The 24,033-nt window shown below is 37.3% G+C and overlaps 1 protein-coding gene across 5 annotated transcripts in view; it reads right to left on the reverse strand.

Annotated features, from left to right (window-relative positions):
- Positions 1-375: 375 nt before the first annotated feature.
- The window catches only part of DEG7 (DegP protease 7), a 196,239-nt gene continuing 172,581 nt past the window's right edge, over positions 376-24,033 (reverse strand). For 4 of the 5 annotated variants that reach the window (XM_090014208.1, XM_090014209.1, XM_090014207.1 and 1 more), the window contains 4 exons: positions 4,001-4,216; positions 3,748-3,905; positions 1,575-1,686; positions 376-896 (listed from right to left, as the gene is read on the reverse strand). In XM_090014208.1, the coding sequence (XP_089870334.1) occupies positions 732-896; positions 1,575-1,686; positions 3,748-3,905; positions 4,001-4,216 (651 nt within the window). In that variant the 3' untranslated portion in view covers positions 376-731. Of the gene's footprint in view, positions 897-1,574; positions 1,687-3,747; positions 3,906-4,000; positions 4,217-24,033 lie in introns of those variants that run through there. The other variant, XR_016433313.1, reaches the window with a different exon arrangement.

Genomic DNA, 24,033 nt, shown 5'->3' on the forward strand with positions numbered 1-24,033 from the left:
AAGGTAGCAACCGATACACGGTATAACCCATCAATACGAGCCTTGCCACTCTTTGTTTTTAATTCAAGTGCCAGGCGTTTTCAAAAGACAAACTTTTGACAAATTTTTAGTCTGCCCCCCGCCCCCCGCCCCCCACCAGATAAGTGGCCCCTTGTTAATACATTTTTATGCAAATGAGAAAAGGAATCGTTTGCCGCTGCAAATGAGTCACTCATGCTCCATTTTCTTAAGTTGATTTTGATGTGAGAGAAGAAACATTTCTGCGCTTGGATGAGATAATGATTCTCATGGGATTGAAACAAGTTCTCATCAACTCTTTATCAGACACTGTACCTTCACAAATTAAAAGCCTTTAGAAAAACATCACGCAAAAAATTACGCCGGTCAAGTGTCTACAGTGACTTATATTTATAGCACTCAGTTCACAAAAGAACAATCATCACGCATGGGTTTTATCTCATTCTTCATTGTATCCAACAAATTGGCATGGTCATAAAATCCATGCTCTACATTCTTGTGGAGGATCTGATGTCATTCCTTTTTTCTTTTAAATGACATTTCCATTTATTAGGAGAAGGTAGTTTCATAAATTTACAGAGGAGCTTGGGACCAATGCTTTTTGTAGAGACAGCGCGATCCACCAAGACCAGCATTTACTTGGCTGCAAAGAAATGGAGACTGCATACCAAAACGAACATGATATAAAGTGCACAAGGAGTTTAAGCAATGCATCATTCCAACGACTTTATTGTCCTTCTCCTCCACGTCGCAGTCTCTGGATCAAATGTTAATTCCCAAGTTGGCCAATAATGCAAGTCTTGTTTCAGTGTCAACACTTGAGGTTTTCCATTCAAATGAACTATCTTAACCCGAACAAACACACCATCTTCTAATTCCTACAGGCAACAACTAATATATAAGATGAAATCCAATTTGGCTTCCCAATATAAAACAAACTCCGATCACAAGATACAATAATCAAGAACATGATAATGAAGTATTCAATCTGGTAATACTCATAAGAGATAAGGACAGAAGATCTTCCAAATGCACCAAACTAGATTTTCAGCTTTGATGGTGATTTGCTTAAACCAAGAACATAACCAAACTACTATTTGGAAGCGCATTTCCCAGTGGGTCTATTTCAATTTATTGTAGCCACACAAGCACTTGAAAGAACCAGCATAAATCAAATGTGATCAGTACAGATTATAAAAGAAAAATATGAAACTCTACTGGGCCTTATTAGGAACTCATTAAATGATGAACTTTCCCATGACTACAAGCTTTACATAGACAATCAAATTGAGTCCCAACAGACAGAAAGCAAACCTGACAGGCTTCACAAGGGTATGAACTAATGAAACAAGACATCATACTCACGAGCATGATAAATCCAAGTACCAGTTGACACGATGAAAAATCATGCAACATATTCAAAGCATTTAATCATGTAAAACTATGGCATGGCTGCATGGATCTTGGGAAACTATATGATGCTGGTGATGCAACAAGCAAAGAATATGAAGAGACAAAGCTACACCTTAACAGGGCACAAAAAGAAAAAGGCAAACCTTAGTAACGTCAACAAATGTTTGAAGATCAGGAGTGGTTTTTCCATTGACTTCAACTATCCATTGAAGTGCATACAACCCATATCGATGTACTGGACTACCATGACACCATCTGCCATAACAGAAATGCTAATCATCCTTTACAATGCAAAAGAACATCTATCAATTCAGTGACAATATAAAGCATCATAAAATCCATCTGCGAGGATCTTTGTGTGAAGAAAAAAACAAAAACTATAGAGGTCAGATCAGCAGAAAAAATGTCCAACATTTAGTGCATATGAACTACCACACATAATAGATAATCTGCATATAAACATCAGAGTGATGGTATTTACGGCAAGTAATTATGCCATAACTGCAGTAAGGAGATATACAATCACATCTACATGCTTTGAGAAAAGGAAAATGAATATAGATATAAAAACACAAACAATCTTCTAGAAGGTGATAATCTTTTCTAGACAAGCAAGGTTTATGCACACCAAACATACCACTTAAATAAGATGCTTAAACTCAACTATTCTGGCCATTACATTTGACTCCATCAAAGCAACTGCACCTAAAAGACACTTTCAGTAGAGATGCTTCTTGAATCCATACAAGAAAAAATCTTAAAACAGAGATGTTTCTTGAATCAGCGCAGCACAACTTGGCCCATTAAAACATGTGATGAAACAGTTTGCATGCCGCAAACTTGTTCCACATTCCATCAGTCCAAACCAAATCTGGACTAAGACTAGCCCTATTCAGATGAATTCCACAAGGAAATCAGTGGACTTCATATACATCATGAATCTAGAAGACTCTTTTACATACAGATATCATACTCATAAAAATATTCCAGCCTATGTCACATGGATATGGCTGTGGATATGGGGATATGGCCGTGGATATGGGGATATGGCCATTTTTACGAAGTTTTCAATATAACTAGTATATAAGAGGACAATATGGGGGGCAAAATAGAGTATTCATGTGGCATAGATTTCGGCCATCAATCAGCAAGAGTTATTCTTGGTAGCTATTCAAGAAAAAACTGGTTTTCCTCAGGCAAATTTCTGGAATGTACAAAAATGCAAAAAAAAGAAAAAAACTTGGAAAAAGTCAATGTATAGGAAAATATAGGGAACTAAAAAACGTGCAAGAAATTTGAGAAATAAATCATTCTTAACAAAAAGAATCAGATTTCCCATAAATTTTTGGAAAGAAATAATGAAGGCTTCCTGTCCAATGCAATTTTATCACAAAGGCACTATCATGGCAAATTCATCTTGAGAGTGTTTGACTACTTTGGATCTGATTTGGCAACAACACACTGAAACTCTGGTCCCCGCAGAGATCTGGGATTCATCTTTTAGCTGAGATACACGTATTGAGAGGGGTGGGTCAGACCAAAGATTTGTGCATCTGTAATACATGACTAAAAGATCATATCCTCGTATATGAGATTGGAGGAATTGAAATGAACCCTTTGAATTTTCCAATTTATCACAATATTCTCCAGTGTCTTAAAAAAAAATTCTCCGTGTCTTAAATAAAAAAAAAAAAAAACCTTTGAGATAATAAACTAGAAAACTGAAAGTTATATTAAACATTGCAATGGATACTAACCAAAGCCCATTATGAAGATGACGATAGCTTAAAGGAAATTTACTTCACCCTACTTATTGGCCGTACTCTCAGAACACTCGAAGGTCTGACAAATCTTAGGTAATGACCTGTGATCGCTGTATTGATTCAGAATTACTGACCAGCTTTCCTAAAATTAATAGATTAAAAAGGTAATGAAGGTCCTAACAGAAAAATCAAATCCTGTCTGTCTTTTCTCTATTAAGTCTTTCCGTGTAGAACCCTGTGAGGGTTGGGGGTGTACTTGGAGCTAGTGCTCAAACTGTAGGAGCATCTTTCGGTTTGAGGAACCACAAAAGGAATTATGGAATAGTAAGTAGCTGGTAACAAACGTACATTTTTCCTCAAGTAAAAGTAGATGGATTTAGGAAATATAATGTAGAAAAACTACAAATTCAGATGGACACCTAAGCTAACAAGTGACAAACAGTAGGACAACATTTTCATCCATACTCCACTAATGGAATTGACCATGCAGTCTACAGAAAGTTTGCCTGTTTGTGTGTGTTTGTGTGTGTATGCTTGTGCTGCATATACTCACCTTGCTACATAGACTCCATGACCTTCTTCAGGAAGGAAACCTAGAGCACGCACTGCTGGGTGAGGATCCTGAAGTATACATCCACACCAATTCACCATGTGTGTCGTGCCATTGCCATTTCTGACATCTGTCCCCACCATAAATTTAAGTTCTAGACCCTGCTAAAGATTAATGTCATCAACTTGATATGTGCATGTGTATCTATTAACATTTATGTAAGAGAGAGAAAGGGGGGGAGAGAGATAGAGAGAACCTGCCGGAAAATGGTCACTTCAAGTTTTCCATCATCATCTACCAGCTTATCTAGTTGGTGGCAAGCATTTTCTATGTCACGAAAACATGTAACTGGTTCATTTTTTATTGATAGAATCATATCACCTTCCTTCAATAAGTGTTCTGCTTTGGATCCTGCCAGGCAACCTTTAACCCGCAAGACCTGTCTTCTGACAGGATCTTTCTTGGATAGAGCCTGAAAAGCAAGAAGAAAGTGAAAAGTGAAAAAAATTTGGAAAGTGATGATATACAATAACAGCTCAATATTGGCCAGTCATATTAAGATGGAAAAACAGATCATGTAAATTCTCATTAAAGATATCTCGAGTACATCTAACATGAAACCGTGGATTTTTGAGTTCTCAGCATTAGTTACTGGTCGAACCAGCACAAATTTCTAAGTGTGACCGAAAACGTTCACCCAATTATTAGGTAGCAACCAAATGCAGGAATATCTGCCTTAACTTCATGCATTTAGCTCCATTATCTGGGTTTCTTTTGGTCTTTTCTCTCCATTCCCTTCTCTCTCTTTCCCTCATCTTGATGTACTGCTACATTTCCCTCTTCTTGATTGATATCTGACACTACCAAGGCTGTAACTTTTTCAGCTCTAAACAAAGTCCATGCCAACCTCAAAAGGGGTTGTCAGATCCCCCTCACCGGCATTCCCATACTTTCACTTAAGGAGGATTGTGTTAAGATTGTATATATATATATATATATATATATATATATATATATATATATATATATATATATATATATATATATATATATATATATATATATATATATATATATATATATGTGTGTGTGTGTGTGTGTGTGTGTCTAAATGTATGTAAACCAAAATACCCATCAAGGGTATTTCGGTTATTTCACATTGTACTAATGGTCGTCCATTAGGGGCTGACCTTGTTTTTGTATCTTATTTTTGTCATTTAATGATGATGGGACAGCTCCAACTAGCTGTTGGAGCCGCCCCCAACGGTTTCAAATATGACCCATGGAGGCTAGCCCAACTCTATCTCTCTTGTTAGAAATAGGGGTTCTCCCCTTGTATATTTGTATGCTTTCTCAAGCACCTTGTAATACAAAAGCATTTATTTTTACTCTCTTGGCCCTTGTGTGGGTGGCGTGGATTGATACATAAGTGGTTCTTGTTAAAATGTAAAATGTAACATATATAATAATAATATAATATTATATTATTATATATATTTTTACTTTTCTTTTTTCTTTTCTTTTTATTTTTTGTCTTATTATCTAGCTCATTGTGAACTAGATTTTATAATGTAGTCAAGTCCCAACTAGGACTTGACTAGAATATAATCGTTGGACATAGTCCAATGGCTATATTTAGAGTCGTTGGACTAGGTCCAACGACTCTTAAGGAGAGCTCTAAGCTCTCCATCTCTCTCCCATTTGTATAAATAGGAGTGATCGCCCTCAATAATGTATCAATGTTTTTTAAGCATTTCTTGTGAAGAAATAAAGATTTAATATTTTAGTGTGTTCTTCCAATTTTATCCTTTTATGGGTTGTAAAGAAATAAAGACTTATTATTTTAGTGTGTTCTTTCAATTTTACCCTTTTATGGGTTGTATATGAGGTGTCTCCAATAGACACTTCGTGTCTCGTGCTTTTGTGGAAGACCACCATCTCATTGCATGGTATCAAAGCCTTGAAGACCTTTAGATCTTGAAGATTTCTACCTCATTTTCCATGCCTCCTTTGCAAAGAGTGATTTATCCTCTTGTTCGTGACTCAAGAGACTTTTTTTGAAGAAGGAAAGCAATTAAAGGAAGCTTGGCTACAGAATTTTGTGATTGTGTTCATTATTCTCCTCTCTTATCTTTCTTTTTCTCTCTTTTTTCTTTTCTCATCTATTTTTTTTTTCTCACCCTGGTAAAAGATGGATGACAACGATAAGATCATCATCATGCCCATAAAATTAAACGACAATTATGTGATGTAGGCTTCAATCATGAAGTACCACATTTGGAGAAAAGGGTTGTGGGGCATAGTGAATGATTCTGATTTGAAACCAAAATTAATTCTCATAAAGATTGAAAATGACAAAGAAGTACCTCTCACGAAAGGAGAGAAGAATAAGGCGTTGACAACCTATGAAAAAAAATAGAAAAAGTGGAGAATAGGGCATGCCAAAATTATGTCAGCTAATAAATAGTGTTGATATTAAGAAATGCTTGTCTTGCTAAATTTGAGCATGCCGATAAAGCTTGCAAATATCTTAGAAATATGTATTCCCTTAAAGATATTGCACATATGTGCAATTTGCATGACAAAGTTCAGACAATGACTCAAAAGGACAAAACTATTCAAGAATATTACAATGAGTTATCCGAATTTTGGGAGGAATTGGCTCTTCTTGAGCCAAAATGGCATTGTTCCGAGGATATCGAGCTTCGCTAAAAGTAACTCGATATGCAACACTTTTATCAATTTATAAACGGTTTAAGACCAGAATTTGAGTTGACCAAATTGGCTCTTTTACATCGAGGAAAGGTTCCCTCTATCATTGATATTATAGAGGAACTGACTATGGAGGAAAACAGACTTAGAAAGAATACTCCAAAACCTAAAGATGATTACATTTTAGTTTTGTGTCTAGACCAAGTAACTATGTGCGCACTTATAGGCCACCTCATTTCGATAGACAAAATGGTGATTTTGACAAAAGAAAAGTCATTTGCCACTATTGTCATTTGTCAGGGCACTATAAGCCTCAATGTCCTAAGCTAAAAAGAAGAGAAGAAAAGAAAGTTGCATCTGTCAGATCAAAATCAAAAGATCAAGATGCACCGATATCTATGGTTCAATTAATGGAGATCCTTCAACCTCTTCTCAAAAGAGCATTCTCTTCAACTGAAGCCTCAACTGGAGCAGTTGTTTCATCATTCACTGATCCCGGTAACTTTCATTGGCTCTAGTGCTTCTTTTCATATGACCCCAAATGCCAATAGCTTATCTGACTGTCTTAAAAATAACTCAAGTGTGTCAAAAGTTTTCACAGCTGATAGTACTTCTCTTGAAATAGAAGGAATATGAAATTTTGAAAAACTTCATAAAACAAAGAAATTTTTTATTTTAGAAGTTTGATATATTCCTAAACTAAAATTAAGCCCTTTATCCGTTTCTCAAACATCGGATTATGGGTGTAATATCTCATTTTATTCTCATGATTGTTGGGTACGATCGTCAGTCAGGAAAGTTGATTGGAAAAGGACATAGAGAAAGATGACTCTATTAAGATTTTTTGGAATTGCCTAAGAATGCTTTCTGTTATAATATTCAGAAAATAGAGTTGGATTTGTGGCACAAAAGACTTGGTCATTCTCATATGTTTAAAATCCAACATTTTTCAAATTTAGAAAAAAATTGTAATTCTAAAAGTTTTACTTGTAAAGATTGTATACTTGTCAAAATGAAAAGATTACCATTTCATAATAAAACGTTTGTTTCCTCTAGACCACTTGAATTAATACATTCGGATGTTTGGGGTCCTGCACCAGTTATTTCAAAAGGTGGATATGCATATTATGTAATTTTTGTCGATGACTTTTCTGGGCATACTTGGATTTACTTAAGTATAAATCTGAGTTTTTTTTACACTTTCAAACATTTCATAAAATGGTTAAAAATAAATTTCAAAATGATATTTTCATTTTTCGCACTAATTCAAAGAGAGAATTTATGTCCAAAGAATTCAAAGACTATCTCAACTTATATGGCATCACACATCAAAGATCTTGTCCACACACACCACAAAAAAATGGTCTGGCCGAACGTAAACATCGACATATCTATTAAGATGACATGATATGGTTCTGGATCCACGTCTGGTCCAGATCCATATATTATGTTTTGTATTTTGCACATGCTTGTATTTTATGTTTATAATCAGGGATATTATTGTCCATAATCTTTGTAAAGTGTTGTATATAAACACAGTTTCTAGGTCACGATTGATGACCATTCTGCGCAGCCCTTGCTGCCTCCCATCTACTTTCTGCTGATAGTGAAGACGTGGTTGGAACTCTGAATTCAAACATGGTATCAGAGCGGGTTGAATTGATCTACGCCCATTGAAGGTTGGTCATTTTCTCTTCCTTTCTTCTATTGCTTATTCTTCCTCTCTTCTCTTCTTTTCTGTTTCACGACAGATCTGCTTTCTCTTCAGATCTGGGTCCCTTCTAATCTACCTCTCATTCTTCTCATTTTTTTTTAAAGGACAGATTTGATCACGTCAAATCTGGTGTTGTTTTTCTGTCTAAAGAACAGATCTGACGTGTTGTTTTTTGTCTAAAGAACAGATCACGTCAGATCTGGTGTTGTTCCTATTATCGTCCTTATTCCTTCTAACTAAAGGATCGTCCTAAAATCAGATCACGTTAAATCTAATTTGTTTTTCTTCTCAAAAACATCTGATTACCCTTGAAGCAGGTCCTTTTCTATAATCATTCAATCTCTCTAATCTCGTCCCTAACTCAGCGCACAACCAGATCCTAAAAACTAATAGTCAAATCATCTTTTATTCTTTATTCTCTATTTCTCCCTTTATATTTCTTATCTCCGTATAAACTGTTTGATTCTGCATATTATTATTGTTGACTGAAATTTTCTATAGCTTGCATATTATAAACTGTTTGACGTCAATTATTTTTGTTTTGGAATCACGTCATCAATCATTTTGGTATATTGGGTCTTCATAAAGACCTGTGCTATGGTTCTGATACATAACCAGTAACCAGAACTCATTCGCAAAAAAAAAAAGGTGCGCAACACAGGGACTGAAATTAAAGACATCTGAAAGTTTCTCTTTTTTCAATCCATAATTGAAAGATATGAATTCGCCCTCTAATCATTCTGGTCTTTCCTCTAGCTTTTTGAGTCAACTTGTCTTTGAAAAACTCAATCATTCAAATTTCTTAACCTGGAAACGGCAAATAATTCCCCTCATACGAAGCCAAGATCTTTCTGGGCACCTAGATGGATCAACTCCAGCCCCGCTTCAATTTATCATGCAGAAAATACAGGATGATAAAGGGGTTGTCTCATTTCGGATTCTTCAAAATCCTGACTTCACGATTTGGATGAAAAGAGACCAAGCACTAATCGCGTACATCACCTCTACTTTATCCCAGGAAATACTGATTGCAATTTCAGACGATTGTTTAGCCGCTGAATTATGGAATATGTTGGCTCAAACCTATTCTCAAATGTCGGAAGCAAAGATTTTATATCTCAAGCGAGAATTTCAATCATTAAAGAAGGGCACATCACAGATCAGTTGGCTCTTGTTAGATGTGCGATCTCAGAGAGAGATAAGGTGCAGAAAGTTTTAAGCGGATTAGGAGCAAATTATCATGTTCTTGTCACGTCTCTCACATGCTTCCCTGTTTTACCCAATTTTGAAGACTTATGGGCTGAACTTTTACATTATGAGATCAGTTTGAAGAACCTTTCTGATGGTGACAGTGAACAACTTGACTCACAAAATGTTTTCGCTACTGGGCTGGTTTATGGACAAGGTCGTGGTTGAAGAAATAATCATCGTGGAGGTAGAGCTCGAGGACGATATGGTAGACAAAGGGGACGTGGGTTGCTTCCTACCCAGTGTTATTAAAAACGCGCCTCAAGGCGTAAAAAGTGCGTCTCACCTCAAGGCACAAAAAGCGCGCCTCGCCTCAAGGCGAGGGCCTTTGTGCCTTGAGGCGCAGGCTTGAGGCGCAAATGCACAGAGGTGTACGCCTCAGAGGCCTTGAGGCGTACGCCTCGAGGCGAGGCGCGCCTCAGGGTGAGGCGCACACACCTTATGATTATGGTCAAATTATGGGGGTCAAAGCCCTCATTTGACCATAATTAAAATCTTTCCCCCGACCCTAACGAGGGTCGGGGGCCCTAAATAGTCTCTTGCAGCCTCTCTCTCTCTCGTCTCTCACAATCTCTCCCTCTCTCTCGCAGCCTCTCTCCCTCTCTCGCAGCCCATTTCCCATTTCTCACAGTCTCTCTCTCTCCCTCTCTCTCGCAGCCCCTCTCCCTCTTTAATCCTCTTTTTTTACTCTATGTTAGCTATCGATCTATTAAAGAATGTGGAGGTGGAAGCCATCATAGGACCACAGAGATCGGGAGATGCAGAGTTTGTCGCTCGATTGGGAGATAGCACTCAAGTTCCCATCATTTCCTTCTCTGCTACAAGCCCTTCGTTGTCAACAACTAAGACTCCTCACTTCGTAGGGACTGTGGAGATCGATTTGTCCCAAGTAGATGCAATCGCCGCAATGATTAAAGCGTATGGATGGCGACAAGTGGTACCCGTCTACGAAGACTCGAATTCCGGGATGGGGATGATCCTGTTCTTAACCGATGCGCTTGAGCAGATTGGTGTTGCAGTTCCTTACAAGTCTCTTCTTCCACCTTCAACCACCAATGACTTCATCAAGGAGGAACTCAACCAGCTTGCTTCAATGCAGACCCGGGTCTTTGTTGTGCACTTGCCTTAACGTCTCTTGGTGCCAAGTTCTTCACTTTAGTTAATAACAATGGCATGATGAGTGAAGACTATGTCTGGATCATCACAAACTCACTAGGGAATCTGTTGGGCTCCATGAATGCTTCGGTGATAGCATCCATGAGAGGTGTCATTGGAGTGAAAACATATGTGCCCCCATCGAAAGCCTTGAGAGATTTCACAAAGAGATGGAGGCGCAGATTCCGGCCGAACAATCCTGCAATAGAAGCTCCACCATAACTCAACGTGTTCGGGGTATGGGCCTATGATACAGCATATGCACTGGCTCTTGCAGTAGAGAAAGCCAATGGTGCTGGCAATTCCAAGTTCATCAATCCAAACATGACTGGGGATTCGACCGACCTTTCGATGTTGGGGATCTCCCCTTCGGGTCCGAAACTGCTGGAAGCAGTGCTGGGGACTAGATTCAGAGGATTGAGTGGTGAATTCCGGCTTGTAGATGGTCAGCTACAGACCAGAATTTTCCAAATTATCAATGTCATGGAGAAGGGAGCAAGAGAGATTGGATTTTGGAGTTTGGATCTCGGACTCTCGCAAAGTTTGAACAAGCAAAACATGAATACGACCACAAACTATTCATGTCCAGCCAGTGTTCTTAAATCCGTCGTCTGGCCCGACGGCACCACTGATGTTCCAAGAGGTTGGATGATTCCAACAAAGGGGAAGAGGTTGAGAATTGGAGTTCCAGTCAAAGATGGTTACAGACAGTTTGTGGGAGTGATAAGGGATAAAGTAACTAATGAGATCAAGGTAGAAGGATACTCCATAGATGTGTTCAAGGCAGTATTGAAGTTCCTGAATTTCTCACTTCCCTACGACTTCTTCCCCTTTGAGAATGCTGAAGGAAGGATGGTTGGGAGCTACGATGATCTCATATACCAAGTCTACCTTCAGGTCAGTTTGTGATCCTGATCTTTGTATTCGTTTTTTCTTTTTCTTTTCTTCTTGAAAAAAAACTTCATTCCTAGTTTACAAGATCATGAAAAAAGTAGCATTCTTGTTGACGTGCATCATGAAAAGACTACCATAAGGGTTCTGTTTCCCGTGAATTAATGTACCCCAGAAAAGATACTAATATACGCTAAGGTTTTGTCTAAATTTTTCTTTCTATAAAAAAATATAGACATTATTTTTCTTTATACTAATTATCTCATATTTTTTCCGTATTTATTTGAGATTTTTTATTTCGTGTTGGTTGGTGCTTCATCAATAAAGCATTTCTTATTTATTTATAATTTTAGATAATTTTTATAGTTTTTTTAAGTTTAAAAAAAAAATTGAGGCTTACGCTTTGCGCCTCGAGGCTTACGCCTCGCCTCAGATTTTGGTGGAGCGCCTCGCTACGCCTCAACGCTTTTCACAACACTGTTCCTACCCCAAACATGGCTCCTAATGCTCATGTAGGAAATCCAAGAAATATTCTCACATGCTTTTTCTGTAATAAAAAGGGACACATTAAAGCTAATTGTTGGTTCAACCCTCAGAACAACCCTCAGAGCAAAGGCAAGAATTCCATTATTCAATCAAACAGGCAGACTGATGGGAGTAAAATCTAGTGGAGATATGCAACAACTTTTATTGCCAGCCCTTTCAAAGATGATGATAGCACAAGATGACCAGGGAGTATGGTATATAGACTCTGGAGCAACCACCCATGTCACGGAAGATGCAGGTAAACTCTCGAACTTATCTCCTTATTTCGATAACAACAGTATTGTCATTGGAGATAGAACTCATCATTCCATTTCTCACACTAGGAATGTCATAATACCCTTCTTAAATTCATCCATAAAATTGTCCAATGTTCTACATGCTCCTAATATCAAAAAGAACATTATTTCTGTCTCCAAACTTGTTGATGATACACATTCTGTCGAATTTACTCTCTCTTCTGTGTATGTTAAGGACCTTCAAACGAGGGAGACGTTCGTTAAAGGGGAGCGACGAGGAAATATATATATCTTCAAGGAAGATCCTTTCGTGTTTCTGCTCCTGTCGTCTTAAAGTCTTCATTGGAGTCCATCTTGAAGCCTTTGTTGGAGTCCAATGAATCCTCTTCTAAATATCTTTTTAGTCTGTCTAAATGTAATAAGTCAAATATTTGGCATAGTCGACTTGGTCACTGTAGTTCCTCTTTTATTCAAAAATTTGTAAGAGATAATCTTATCTCCTCATATAGTTTGAGTCCTACTTTTAGCAATGAGAAATGTTCAAGTTGTCAATTGTGCAAGAGTCATGTTCTTCCTTTTAATTCAATTAATAAAAGAGCTTCAAGACCTTTTAAGATTATCTACTCTGATGTATGGGGTCCTGCACCTACTTGTTCCCTTTCGGGTAGCCGATACTATATTGTTTTCATTGATAGTTATTCTCGTTATACCGGGATATACTTCATGAAACATAAACCTGAGGTTCCTCAATTGTACAGAATGTTTCGTGCCTTTGTCAAAACTCAATTTTCGTCAAATATTATGAATTTTTAGTGTGACGGGGAAGGTGAATACACTTCAAATGACTTTATTGCTTTTCTTCGAAACAATGGTATAAGTCACAGAGTTTCCTGCTCGCACACACCGCAACAGAATGGTGTGGCCGAACGGAAACACCGGCACATTGTTGAGAGTCTGATGAGTATGTTGCATGACAGTCATATTCCTATTGAGTTATGGACAAAAGCTTTTCACTCGGCGGTTTATATTATGAATCGTTTGCCGATGGTCATTTTATCCAATAAATCTCCTTATTATACCCTTTTTGGGCAGCATCCAGATTATGATAATTTACGTGTTTTTTGTTGTGTTTGTTATGTACACATTGACAAATCATTAAGAAATAAGTTTCAAGATAAAGCTTCTAAGTGCAGATTTGTGGGATATACGGATGATTATAACGGATATCGTTGCTATGAGCCTCTGACCAAGCGTGTTAAGGATCTCCAGGAATGTGGTTTTTGATGAGCAAAATTTTGAAGATGGGCATTCTTCACAAAATTCGAGTCATGGTGTTGAAGTTTATTCTTCATGGCTGAATATCAAGTTGTTTCCTAACATCGACGGAGAGTGTTCATCAGATTGCAGTGGTGCTCCCATGTCTATTCTTGTTCCAGATGAAGCCTCTTGCACAACTCAAATTGAGATTGACAATTTGCCGTACAAGGAGATTGAGAAGTTTTCAGCACCAGTCTATACGAGAAGAGAAGAAAAAACTGCTCCCACCGTTACTGATGTGATTGTTGATGAACCTGAAAATTATTCCTTTGTCAGGAAATCTGAAAGAATTCGACACCCAATTCAAAGATGGGTTAGTTATGATAATTTCACTCTGGATTTTTAGTTATTTCTGTCACAAGTTAAAAAGCAAGATGAACCTACTACCTTCTATCAGGCAGTCAAGTCACACAAGTGGATAGAAACAATGAATGAAGAAATAGAAGCGTTACATGAATGTCAAACATGGGAAGTTGTTCCCAGACCCAATGATAGAAATATCGTAGGGTCTAAGTGGGTTTATAAGATCAAGTATAAACCTGATGGGAGCATTGAACGACATAAAGCAAGACTTGTTGCACGTGCTTTCATTCAAGAATACGGTCAGGATTATGATGAGACTTTTAATCTTGTGGTCAAGATGGGGACAATTCGCATCATATTATCTCTAGTTGTTCCCCACAAATGGACATTGAGCCAGATGGATATGAAGAATGCTTTCCTTCATGGGGCCCTTAAAGAAGAAGTTTATATGGAACGACCTGAATATGCGGAAGGAGATCCTAAGGTGTATGTCTGCAAATTGAAGAGAGTTCTTTATGGTTTAAAACAAGCATCACGGTCCTGGTTTGATAGTTTTTCTCTCAAAGTTCAGAATCGTGGTTTCCACAGATGCCCTCTTGATCACTAACTCTTTATATTCAAGGACGAGCATACAATCACATTCTTATTTATTTACGTAGATGACATAATTATCACGGGAAACTCTTGCAGTCATATTCAGACAGTCAAGGAATTCTTAAGTCAGAATTTTAAAATGAAGGACCTTAGAGAACTGAGATACTTCCTTGGAATAGAAGTTGACAGGAAAGGCAATGTGTTGACCCTGACACAACATAAATATATTCTTGACTTGTTAAGTAGAGCGGGAATGAAAGATTGCAAGCCTTTAGCTACTCCCAGCGTTTTACAGCAGAAGTTGAGTTCCCACGATGGAGACTTACATGATGATCCCACCAGATACCGAAGTATAGTCGGAATGCTCTAGTATATTAACTTCACTAGACCTGACATTGTCTATTTTGTAAATAAAGTGTCTCAATTTATACATGAACCTCGAACTGGGCACATGGATGCAGTTAAATGGATATTGAGATACTTAAAGGGTACGGTGGGAGATGGACTTGTTTATAAGAGGAATCTTATAGATAATGGGGCTCATAAAATTTTTATCTATACTGATGTGGACTGGGCAAGAGATCCAGATGAGAGAAGGTCAGTTTCAGGCTATTGTATATTTCTTGGCAGCAACATTATGTCTTGGAGTAGTAGAAAACAGAAGGTTGTTGCTAGATCTAGTACTGAGGTTGAATATCGTTCCATGGCAGCGGCCACAGTAGAAGCTACGTGGGTTAGACACTTGCTAACAGAATTGGGAGAATCTATCTCAAGATCATTATTATTGTGTGACAATCAAAGTGCGATAAATATTTCCTTTAATCCCATTCATCATAGTCACACTAAACATATCGAGATAGATCAACATTTTGTCAGGCAAAAGGTTGACGAGAAAGAAATTGAGCCATATTATGTTCGCACTGAAGATCAAGTGGCTGACATGTTTACAAAAGGGCTGACCAAATATAATTTTTGGTTCTTAAAAAGCAACTTGTTCATGATTCGATATCATGCACAACTTAAGGGAGGCTATTAAGATGACATGATATGGTTTTGGATCCATGTCTGGTCCAGATCCATATATTATGTTTTGTATTTTGTACATGCCTGTATTTTATGTTTATAACCAGGGATATTATTATCCATAATATTTGTAAAGTGTTGTATATAAACATAGTTTTCTAGGTCACGATTGATGACCATTCTGCGCAGCCCCTTGCCTCCTCCCATCTACCTTCTGCTGATAGTGAAGACGTGGCTGGAACTCTAAATTCAAACAATATCATGGAAACCACTAGGACTTTGTTAATAGCAAATCAAGCTTCAAAAGAATTTTGGATAGAAGTTTCCCTAACTGCTACCTATCTTATTAATCGAATGCCATATTCTTTGAAAAATATAACTCCAATTAAAAAACTTGTTAACTTATCTCCTGATTATTTTAGATTAAGAATCTTAGGATGCAAGTGTTTTGTTTTCACCAACAAGAATGACAAACTCTCTCTTCGTGTGATTCATTGTGTCTTCTTAGGATATGCCGATAATAAAAAAGGTTATAGATGTTTTAATTTCCAAAATGAAAAATTATATATATCAAGAAATGTATCTTTCCTAGAGAAAGAAAGTTTTTCTGAATCTGAAAAACCCAAGGAAGTTACTGAATATTCATTTTTAATAGAATTGACTTCAAAATCTAATGAATGTGATTTTGACAATGATCAAAGTACTGTTGATTTTGAACATAATGTTGATAATAAAGAGCAAACCCATAGGGACGTTAGTCTACAATATTCAGGACATAAAGAGTCAAATATTCCATGTGCATTATAAAAATATTTCGAAGTACCAACCAGAAGGTCATCCAAAATTTCTAGACCTGAAAAATTTGTGTCATACAAATCTTTTTCACCCACATACTGTGCAGTTATTGCATTAATACAATCATATGTAGAATCGTCATCCTATTCTCAAGCCAAAAATCATAAAGAATGAATAGACGGCATGAAAGCATAATTGGATGCATTAGAAAAGGCTAACACTTGGACTATTCAAGATATTTTTTCACGAAAGAAACCTATAGGTTGTCGATGGGTTTACAAAGTCAAAACCAAGAGTGATGGAACTCTTGAAAGGTATAAAGCTCGATTAGCGAACAAAGGGTATGCCAAAGAATATGGCATTGATTATGAAGAAACTTTTGCCCCAGATGCTCGTATGACTATTGTAAGAACATTAATAGCCTTGGCCTTCATTAAAAAATGACTCATATTTCAGATAGATGTCAAAATTGCTTTTCTCAATAAAAATCTAGTAGAAGAAGTGTACATGAAAGTTCCACCAGGTAATAGTATCACTAAGGGTAAAGCTCTTTGTTTGAAAAAGGCTCTTTAGGGTCTTAAACGGGCACCAAAAGCCTGGTACGACAGATTTAGTCATGTTATACTTGATATTGGTTTTCAATCTTATTTGACTGATACAACTTTGTTTATTAAGAATTCTAATGCAAGAATTATTATTCTCCTTCTTTATGTGGATGATATGATCATCACCGGAGGTGACAAACAGGGATTTGAAAACATCCAAAAACTTCTTAAAACTCATTTTGAAATGACTGACTTAGGTTTATTAAGATATTAAGTTGCTTATTCCCCTCGTGGGTATATAATATTTCAATCTAAATTTGCCTTTGATATTGTTTTCAGGTCTGGAATTACAGATGATAAGAAAGTACACTCCAAAAGTTGTTAACATTAAAATTAAAATTGATGATAGAGAACCTCTTGATGATCCCACTCCTTACAGACAGCTTATCAGAACACTTTCCTATCTCTCCATTACTAAGCCAGATATAGCACATGTTGTACATACAACTAGTCAATTTCAACATACTCCCACCTTTGTTCACATGAGAGCAATTTTGCGTATTATTAGATACATAAAGTGTATAACTGTTTAGTTATACACTGCCGGTCCCAAGCCCGGATAAAGGAGGAGGGTTGCGGTTGGCCTGTGACAGCCAACATAAAAACTTAGTCATACCCTATGAATATGAACCAATATGAGAATTTCGTTGGGGCGTTCCCTACTGAGCGACGCGTTGTACTCTATAGGCCCGGAGGCAGTGATAAATGGGCAAGGGTTGCTAGGTGTCGCCCGGAAGCGACGCGTCACACCGGCACCCGGGTGTGGTGTCAAATAGGCAAGGGTTCCCTCACTTTGTTGGACGGGTGGGGGTAAAGAAGTTAGTCCAAGACCATAAAATTAGGTTAGCCACTTGGAACATAGGATTTTTAACTGGTAAGTTGGTAGAGTTAGTAGATGTTATGTGTAGGAGAAAGATTGATATTTTATGTCTACAAGAGACCAAATGGGTAGGTGAGAAAGCAAAAGTGATAGAACCTTGGGGATATAAGATTTGGTATACAGGAATAAATAGGAATAGGAATGGAGTAGGGATTGTTATGAGTCGTGAGTTTATAGATAATGTAGTTGAGGTCCGTAGGAAGGGTGATAGGATTTTACTTATTAAATTAGTATTAGGTACAAATATTATTAATATTATTAGTGTTTATGCACCTCAAGTAGGTTTAGATGATTCCATTAAGCGTCAATTTTGGGAAGATTTAGATGGAGTAGTACAAGGGATATCTTATGAAGAAAGACTTTTCATCGGCGGTGACCTTAATGGGCATGTAGGCATTAGTAGGGATGGTTTTGAGAGTATCCATGGAGGCTATGGTATAGGAGAAAGAAACGAAAGTGGAGAAAGGATTTTAGATTTTGATTTGTCCAATGATATGATCTTAGCAAACACTTGGTTTAGGAAGAGGGAGTCTCACCTAATAACATTTAAAAGTGGTGTTAATATGAGTCAGATAGATTTTTTCCTACTTAGAAAGAGAGATAGGGGTTGTTGCATCGATTGTAAGGTTATACCAGGAGAAAGTGTAGCTACACAACATAGAGTCTTAATTTTAGATCTTAGAATTAGACAATACCGCAAAAGGGATAGACATATGATAGATCCTAGAATTAAGTGGTGGGCACTGAAAGAAGCTAAACAAAGAATGTTTGTAGAGCGGGTAGTTAAGGAAGTTGATTGGTGTCTCGAAGAGGATTCAGAATCTATGTGGAATAAGATAGCAGGTGGCATGAGAAAGGTGGCTAAGGAGGTATTGGGTGAGTCTAAAGGCGGTGCACCGCTAGGTAAGGATACATCGTGGTGGAACGAGGATGTCAAATTAGCTATTAAGGTTAAAAGAGAGTTATAGAAATCTAAGTAAAAATCGTGATAATGAGAATTTGGAGAAGTATATGATAGCAAAGAAGGAAGCTAAAAAAGTAGTTCAGAACGCGAGGGATAAGGTATATAAGGAGGTTTATGACAAGTTGGATACCAAAGAGGGTGAGAAGGATATTTATAGGCTTGCAAAGATGAGAGATAGGAAATCGAGGGATCTGGGTATGGTTAGATGTATCAAAGATGAAACGCAAAGGGTTTTGGTCAAAGATGAGGAGATTAAGGAGAGATGGAAAGATTATTTTGATAAGCTATTTAATGAAAGTCATGCTCAGGATCTTGGAGACTTTTCAATTCCTTTTCATGAGATGAATCGTGACTTCATGCGCAAGATTCAAAAGAAAGAAATTGCAGAGGCTGTGAAGAAAATGAAATCAAGAAGGGCAGTTGGCCCAGATGGTATACCTATCGAGGCTTGGAAATGCTTGGGAGAGAAAGGTTTAGAATGGTTGACAAATCTTTTTAACAAGATTTGGCAGACAAATAAGATGCCTAATGAGTGGAGGAAGAGTACTTTGGTGCCTCTATATAAGAATAAGGGTGATATACAAGATTGCACAAACTATCGTGGTATAAAACTCATGAGTCATACTATGAAACTTTGGGAGAGGGTGATTGAGTCTAGGTTGAGGAAGATTGTCATGATATCGGAGAATCAATTTGGTTTTATGCCTGGAAGATTAACTATGGAAGCTATCCATCTTCTTAGACAACTTATTGAGAGAAATAGAGAGAGGAACAAAGATTTGCATATGGTTTTTATTGATTTGGAGAAGGCTTACGATAGAGTACCTAGGGACGTTCTCTGGTGGACAATGATGAAGAAAGGTGTTTCTCTCAAGTACATTAGTATAATTAAAGATATGTATGAAGGAGTAGTAACCAATGTCCGCACTTGTGGAGGGGTGACAACCAATTTCCCTATAACGGTTGGGTTACATCAAGGATCTGCTTTAAGCCCTTTCTTATTTGCTATAGTGATGGATGAGCTTACGAGATCAATTCAAGAAAATGTGTCGTGGTGTATGTTGTTTGCTGATGATATTGTTTTGATTGATGAGTCTAGAGCTGGGGTTAATGCTAAGTTAGAATTATGGAGACAGACATTGGAAGCAAGAGATTTTAAGTTAAGTAAGAGTAAGACAGAATACATGGAATGTCGTTTTAGTAAGCAACATAGTGATGGGAGTGTAGTGAAGCTTGGTGAGCACGAAATATCGGTGGATGATTCTTTCAAATATTTGGGATCTATGATTCAAAAGTATGGAGAAATTGATGGAGATGTAAATCATAGGATAAAGGTTGGGTGGATGAAATGGAAGAGTGCAACTGGAGTGTTGTGCGATCGTAGAATGCCATTGCGGTTGAAGGGAAAGTTTTATAGGACGACTATTAGGCCCGCTTTACTATATAGTACGGAATGTTGGGCTGCCAAGAGACATCATATTCAAAAAATGAGTGTAGCTGAGATGCGTATGCTGAGATGGATGTGTGGAAATACAATAAAAGATAAGATTCAGAACGAGGAGATACGTAAGAAGGTTGGCGTTGCACCCATTGAAAATAAGATGAGAGAGAATCGTTTACGGTGGTTTGGACATATTCGACGAAGGCCTAATGATGCTCCAGTTAGAAGGATGGAGAAATGGGAAAATATATTAGTTAAAAGAGGTCTAGGAAGACATGGATGGAGGTGATAAGAAAGGATATGAATGCTTTGAACCTCACAGAGGACATGGCATTGGATAGAAATGAATGGAGGAGAAGGATTCATGTGGAAGACCCATAATGATTTTCTTTGTTGGTTCATATCGCCGACCCCAATTGTTTTGGGATGAAGGCGTAGTTGTTGTATTAGATACATAAAGTCCTCTCTTTCACGAGGACTCTTCTTGTCTATTTCATCGTCATTAGATTCAATTGCCTATATTGATGCTGACTGAGGAGGTGATCTCAATCATAGACACTCAATCACTGGTTTTTGTGTTTTCTAAGGTGAATCTTTAATTTCGTAAAAATGCAAAAAACAAAAGAAGGTCTCTCTCTCATCTATCGAAGCTGAATATAGAGTCATAGCCACCACGACAATGAAAGTAGTTTGGCTCAGACGTCTACTCGCGGACATGGGAGTTGAAGCAACACAAGCTTTAAGAATGTGCTGTGACAACAAGAGTGCGATCTATATTGCCAGCAACCGGACATTTCATGAACGCACCAAATACATTGAGATGGACTGTCACTAATGTCAGAGAGAAATACCTATATGGAACCATTGATCTGCCTGTTAAATTATGTATATATAAATATATATATACATATACTTATATATATACATTCGTATATATATAAGTATATATATGTATATATGTATATATACATAATATATCTCTTTTTATTTTTCTGTACAAACCAAAAACCCGATAAGGGTGTTTTGGTAAATCCACATGTACCTTTTCTTTTTTGCTTTTTTTCTTTTTCCCCTTTTTCCTTTTTCTTTTTACTTTTTCAGTTTTTGTTTTAAAGGACCATAAGGGGCCCCACCTAGCTAGTCGTTGGGGCCCCAACAGTCATATTTATGACCGTTGGGTCTCCCAACGACTAGAAGGGAGCCCCCTTTATGGTCTTCCTTTAAGCTCTCCTCCTCTATATATAGAGGAGGCTTCCCCTTGTAAATGTATTGGGTTTTCACCCTTCTCTTCCTTTTCTTCAATAATATCCAACTTATGACTTTAAGTCATTTTCTACTTTTGAGAGTTTTGTGTGTGCACATTTAGTGTTTGTGCTCTTGGTTCTAGTGGTCACTCTTAAAGAGTGCTTTTTGCTCTATTGGTGCTTCCGCCTCTTTTCATTACATGGTATCAAAGCTCGGTTGGTGATTGGGCTTTTCTTTGTTATCTTGGAACGTGTGCCTCTCAAATTTTTGAAGAAAGGAAGGATATTTGGTGCCGATGGAACGTGACTCTAAAGTGGAGCTTTCTTTTAAGCTAAATGGGTCCAACTATCTCATGTAGGCCTCCGCTATGGAAAATCATCTAAGAGGTAAGAAACTTTGGGGTTTTGTTATGGGAACTACTCCTGAAACCTCTCTTGTTCTCACCAAAATCGAAAATGAGGTTGAAAAAGCTTTAGATGGCGATGAGCGCATCAAAGCTATTAATGACCATCAATCCAAAATTGAGGATTGGGAAAGTAACCATGCAAAAATTTTGGCATTGTTTATGAACAATGTAGACCTTAAAAATTGTGTTAATATTGCCAAATTTAGAAGGGCCAATGAGGCTTGGTTTTTCCTTAAGGGTATGTATACCCAAAAGGATCTTGCTCGACAATTTTTTTGTCAAGAAAAAATCCGTTCCACCAAACAAATGGATATGAGTGTCCGGGACTATTTTAGCTCTCTAACCCCTCTTTGGGATGAACTTGCTCTTCTTGAGCCTAAGTGGGTGGTTCCGGAAGATATTGAGTTAAGAAGGGAACAAATTGAAAAGGAGCACTTTTTTCAATTTCTTCATGGTCTTCGCCCGAAATTTAAACAAGTTAGGGCATCTCTTCTCCATAGAAGCAAAGCTCTACCTATTGAAGACGTCCTTGCCGAAATATGCCAAGAGGAAACTCGACTTGGCTTAAGTGTTAAGAGTGATAAAGTTTTGGCCGTTACTAGGACCGGATAAAATGTTAAATCATATAGACCTCCTCACTTTAACAAAAATAGCAATGGGCCTAGAAAGGGAATAATATGTCATTATTGTAATGAACTGGGGCACATTAGACCAGTTTGTCTCAAACTTAAGGGAAAAGTAGCCACGGTTGGAGAAAATTCTCTAAAGAAGGAAGAAGAAAGTGTCAAAGAGAGAGATATCAAAGAAACTCTTAATCATATCTCCGAAGTTCTCCAACATCTTCTCAAGACTTCTTCTTCAACTTCCGGAGTCGCCATCGCCTATTCTTCATCACCTCCAGGTATGTGGATACTAGATTCTGGTGCTTCTTTTCATATGACATCTCATAAAAACTCTCTTTCAAATGTTTTTTCCGAACCTATATCCTCTTGTGTTTCAACGGCCGATGGAACATCATTGAAAATTGAAAGTATTGGAACACTTGATTTTAAAAACTTTTTCGTTCCTAAAGTAAGAATCGTTCCAAAAATTAATTTAATTTTTTTTTCCGTTTCTTAAATCACCGATCATGGATGCCAAGTCTCTTTCTCACCTAAAGATTGCACCATGCAGGATCTCCAGTCAGGGAAGCTGATTGGGCAAGGCCATAGAAGGGGTGATCTCTATTTTATGGACTTTTTGACTCTTCCATCTAAGTCATCTTGTAATCTTGTAAAATACAAAAGTATTGGAATTTGACATGACAGACTTGGTCATCCAAATTTTGTAAAAATGTCTCTTTTTCCGTTTTTGAACAATACTTGTAAAGACAATCACATGACTTGTAAAGATTGTATTTTTGGGAAATCTAAAGCTACTCCATTTCCTCAAAGAAGTTACTTTACCACTCGGCCATTTGAACTTGTTCATTCCGATGTGTGGGGACCTTCCCCTATTTTGTCTAAAGGAGGATTTTCGTATTATGTGGTCTTTATTGATGACTTCACTCGATTTACGTGGATTTACTTCCTAAGTCGCAAATCCGAAGTTTTCTCCTTCTTTAAAGAATTTCATGTAATGGTTAAAAATCAATTTTTGGGAAATCTATCTATTCTTAAGTCCGATTCGGGAGGCGAATATATGTCCAATGATTTTCAAAGTTATTTAAAAGAAAATGAAATTTGTCACCAACGCTCTTGTCCCAACACTCCGCAACAAAATGGTCTTGCGGAAAGAAAGCATAGACACATAATAGAAACTACAAGAACGTTATTAATTTCAAAAAATATCCCAAAATCCTTTTGGGCCAAAGCGGTTCTAACCTCAACATATCTTATCAATAGAACTCCTTCATCCTCTTGAAAAATCTTTCTCCATTTGAAAAACTTTACAATATGTCTCCCGATTATAAAAGACTAAGAATTTTTTAATGTAAATGCTTTGTTCTAACTCACAAAAATGATAAACTTTCTCCTAAGGCTATTGAATGTATTTTTTGGGGATATGGCGAAAAACAAAAAGGTTATCGATGTTTTGACATGCTTAAGAACAAACTTTATATCTCAAAAGATGTCACATTCTTTGAAGAAGAAAATGGTTTTTCGCACCAACCAAATGAAAATATTGATTATTCCTTTCTATTTGACTTGCCTCAAGAAAACATCATAGATGATC

Source organism: Nuphar pumila, chromosome 7 (assembly GCF_984573655.1).
Source record: "Nuphar pumila chromosome 7, dmNupPumi1.hap1.1, whole genome shotgun sequence".
Taxonomy (NCBI): domain Eukaryota; kingdom Viridiplantae; phylum Streptophyta; class Magnoliopsida; order Nymphaeales; family Nymphaeaceae; genus Nuphar; species Nuphar pumila.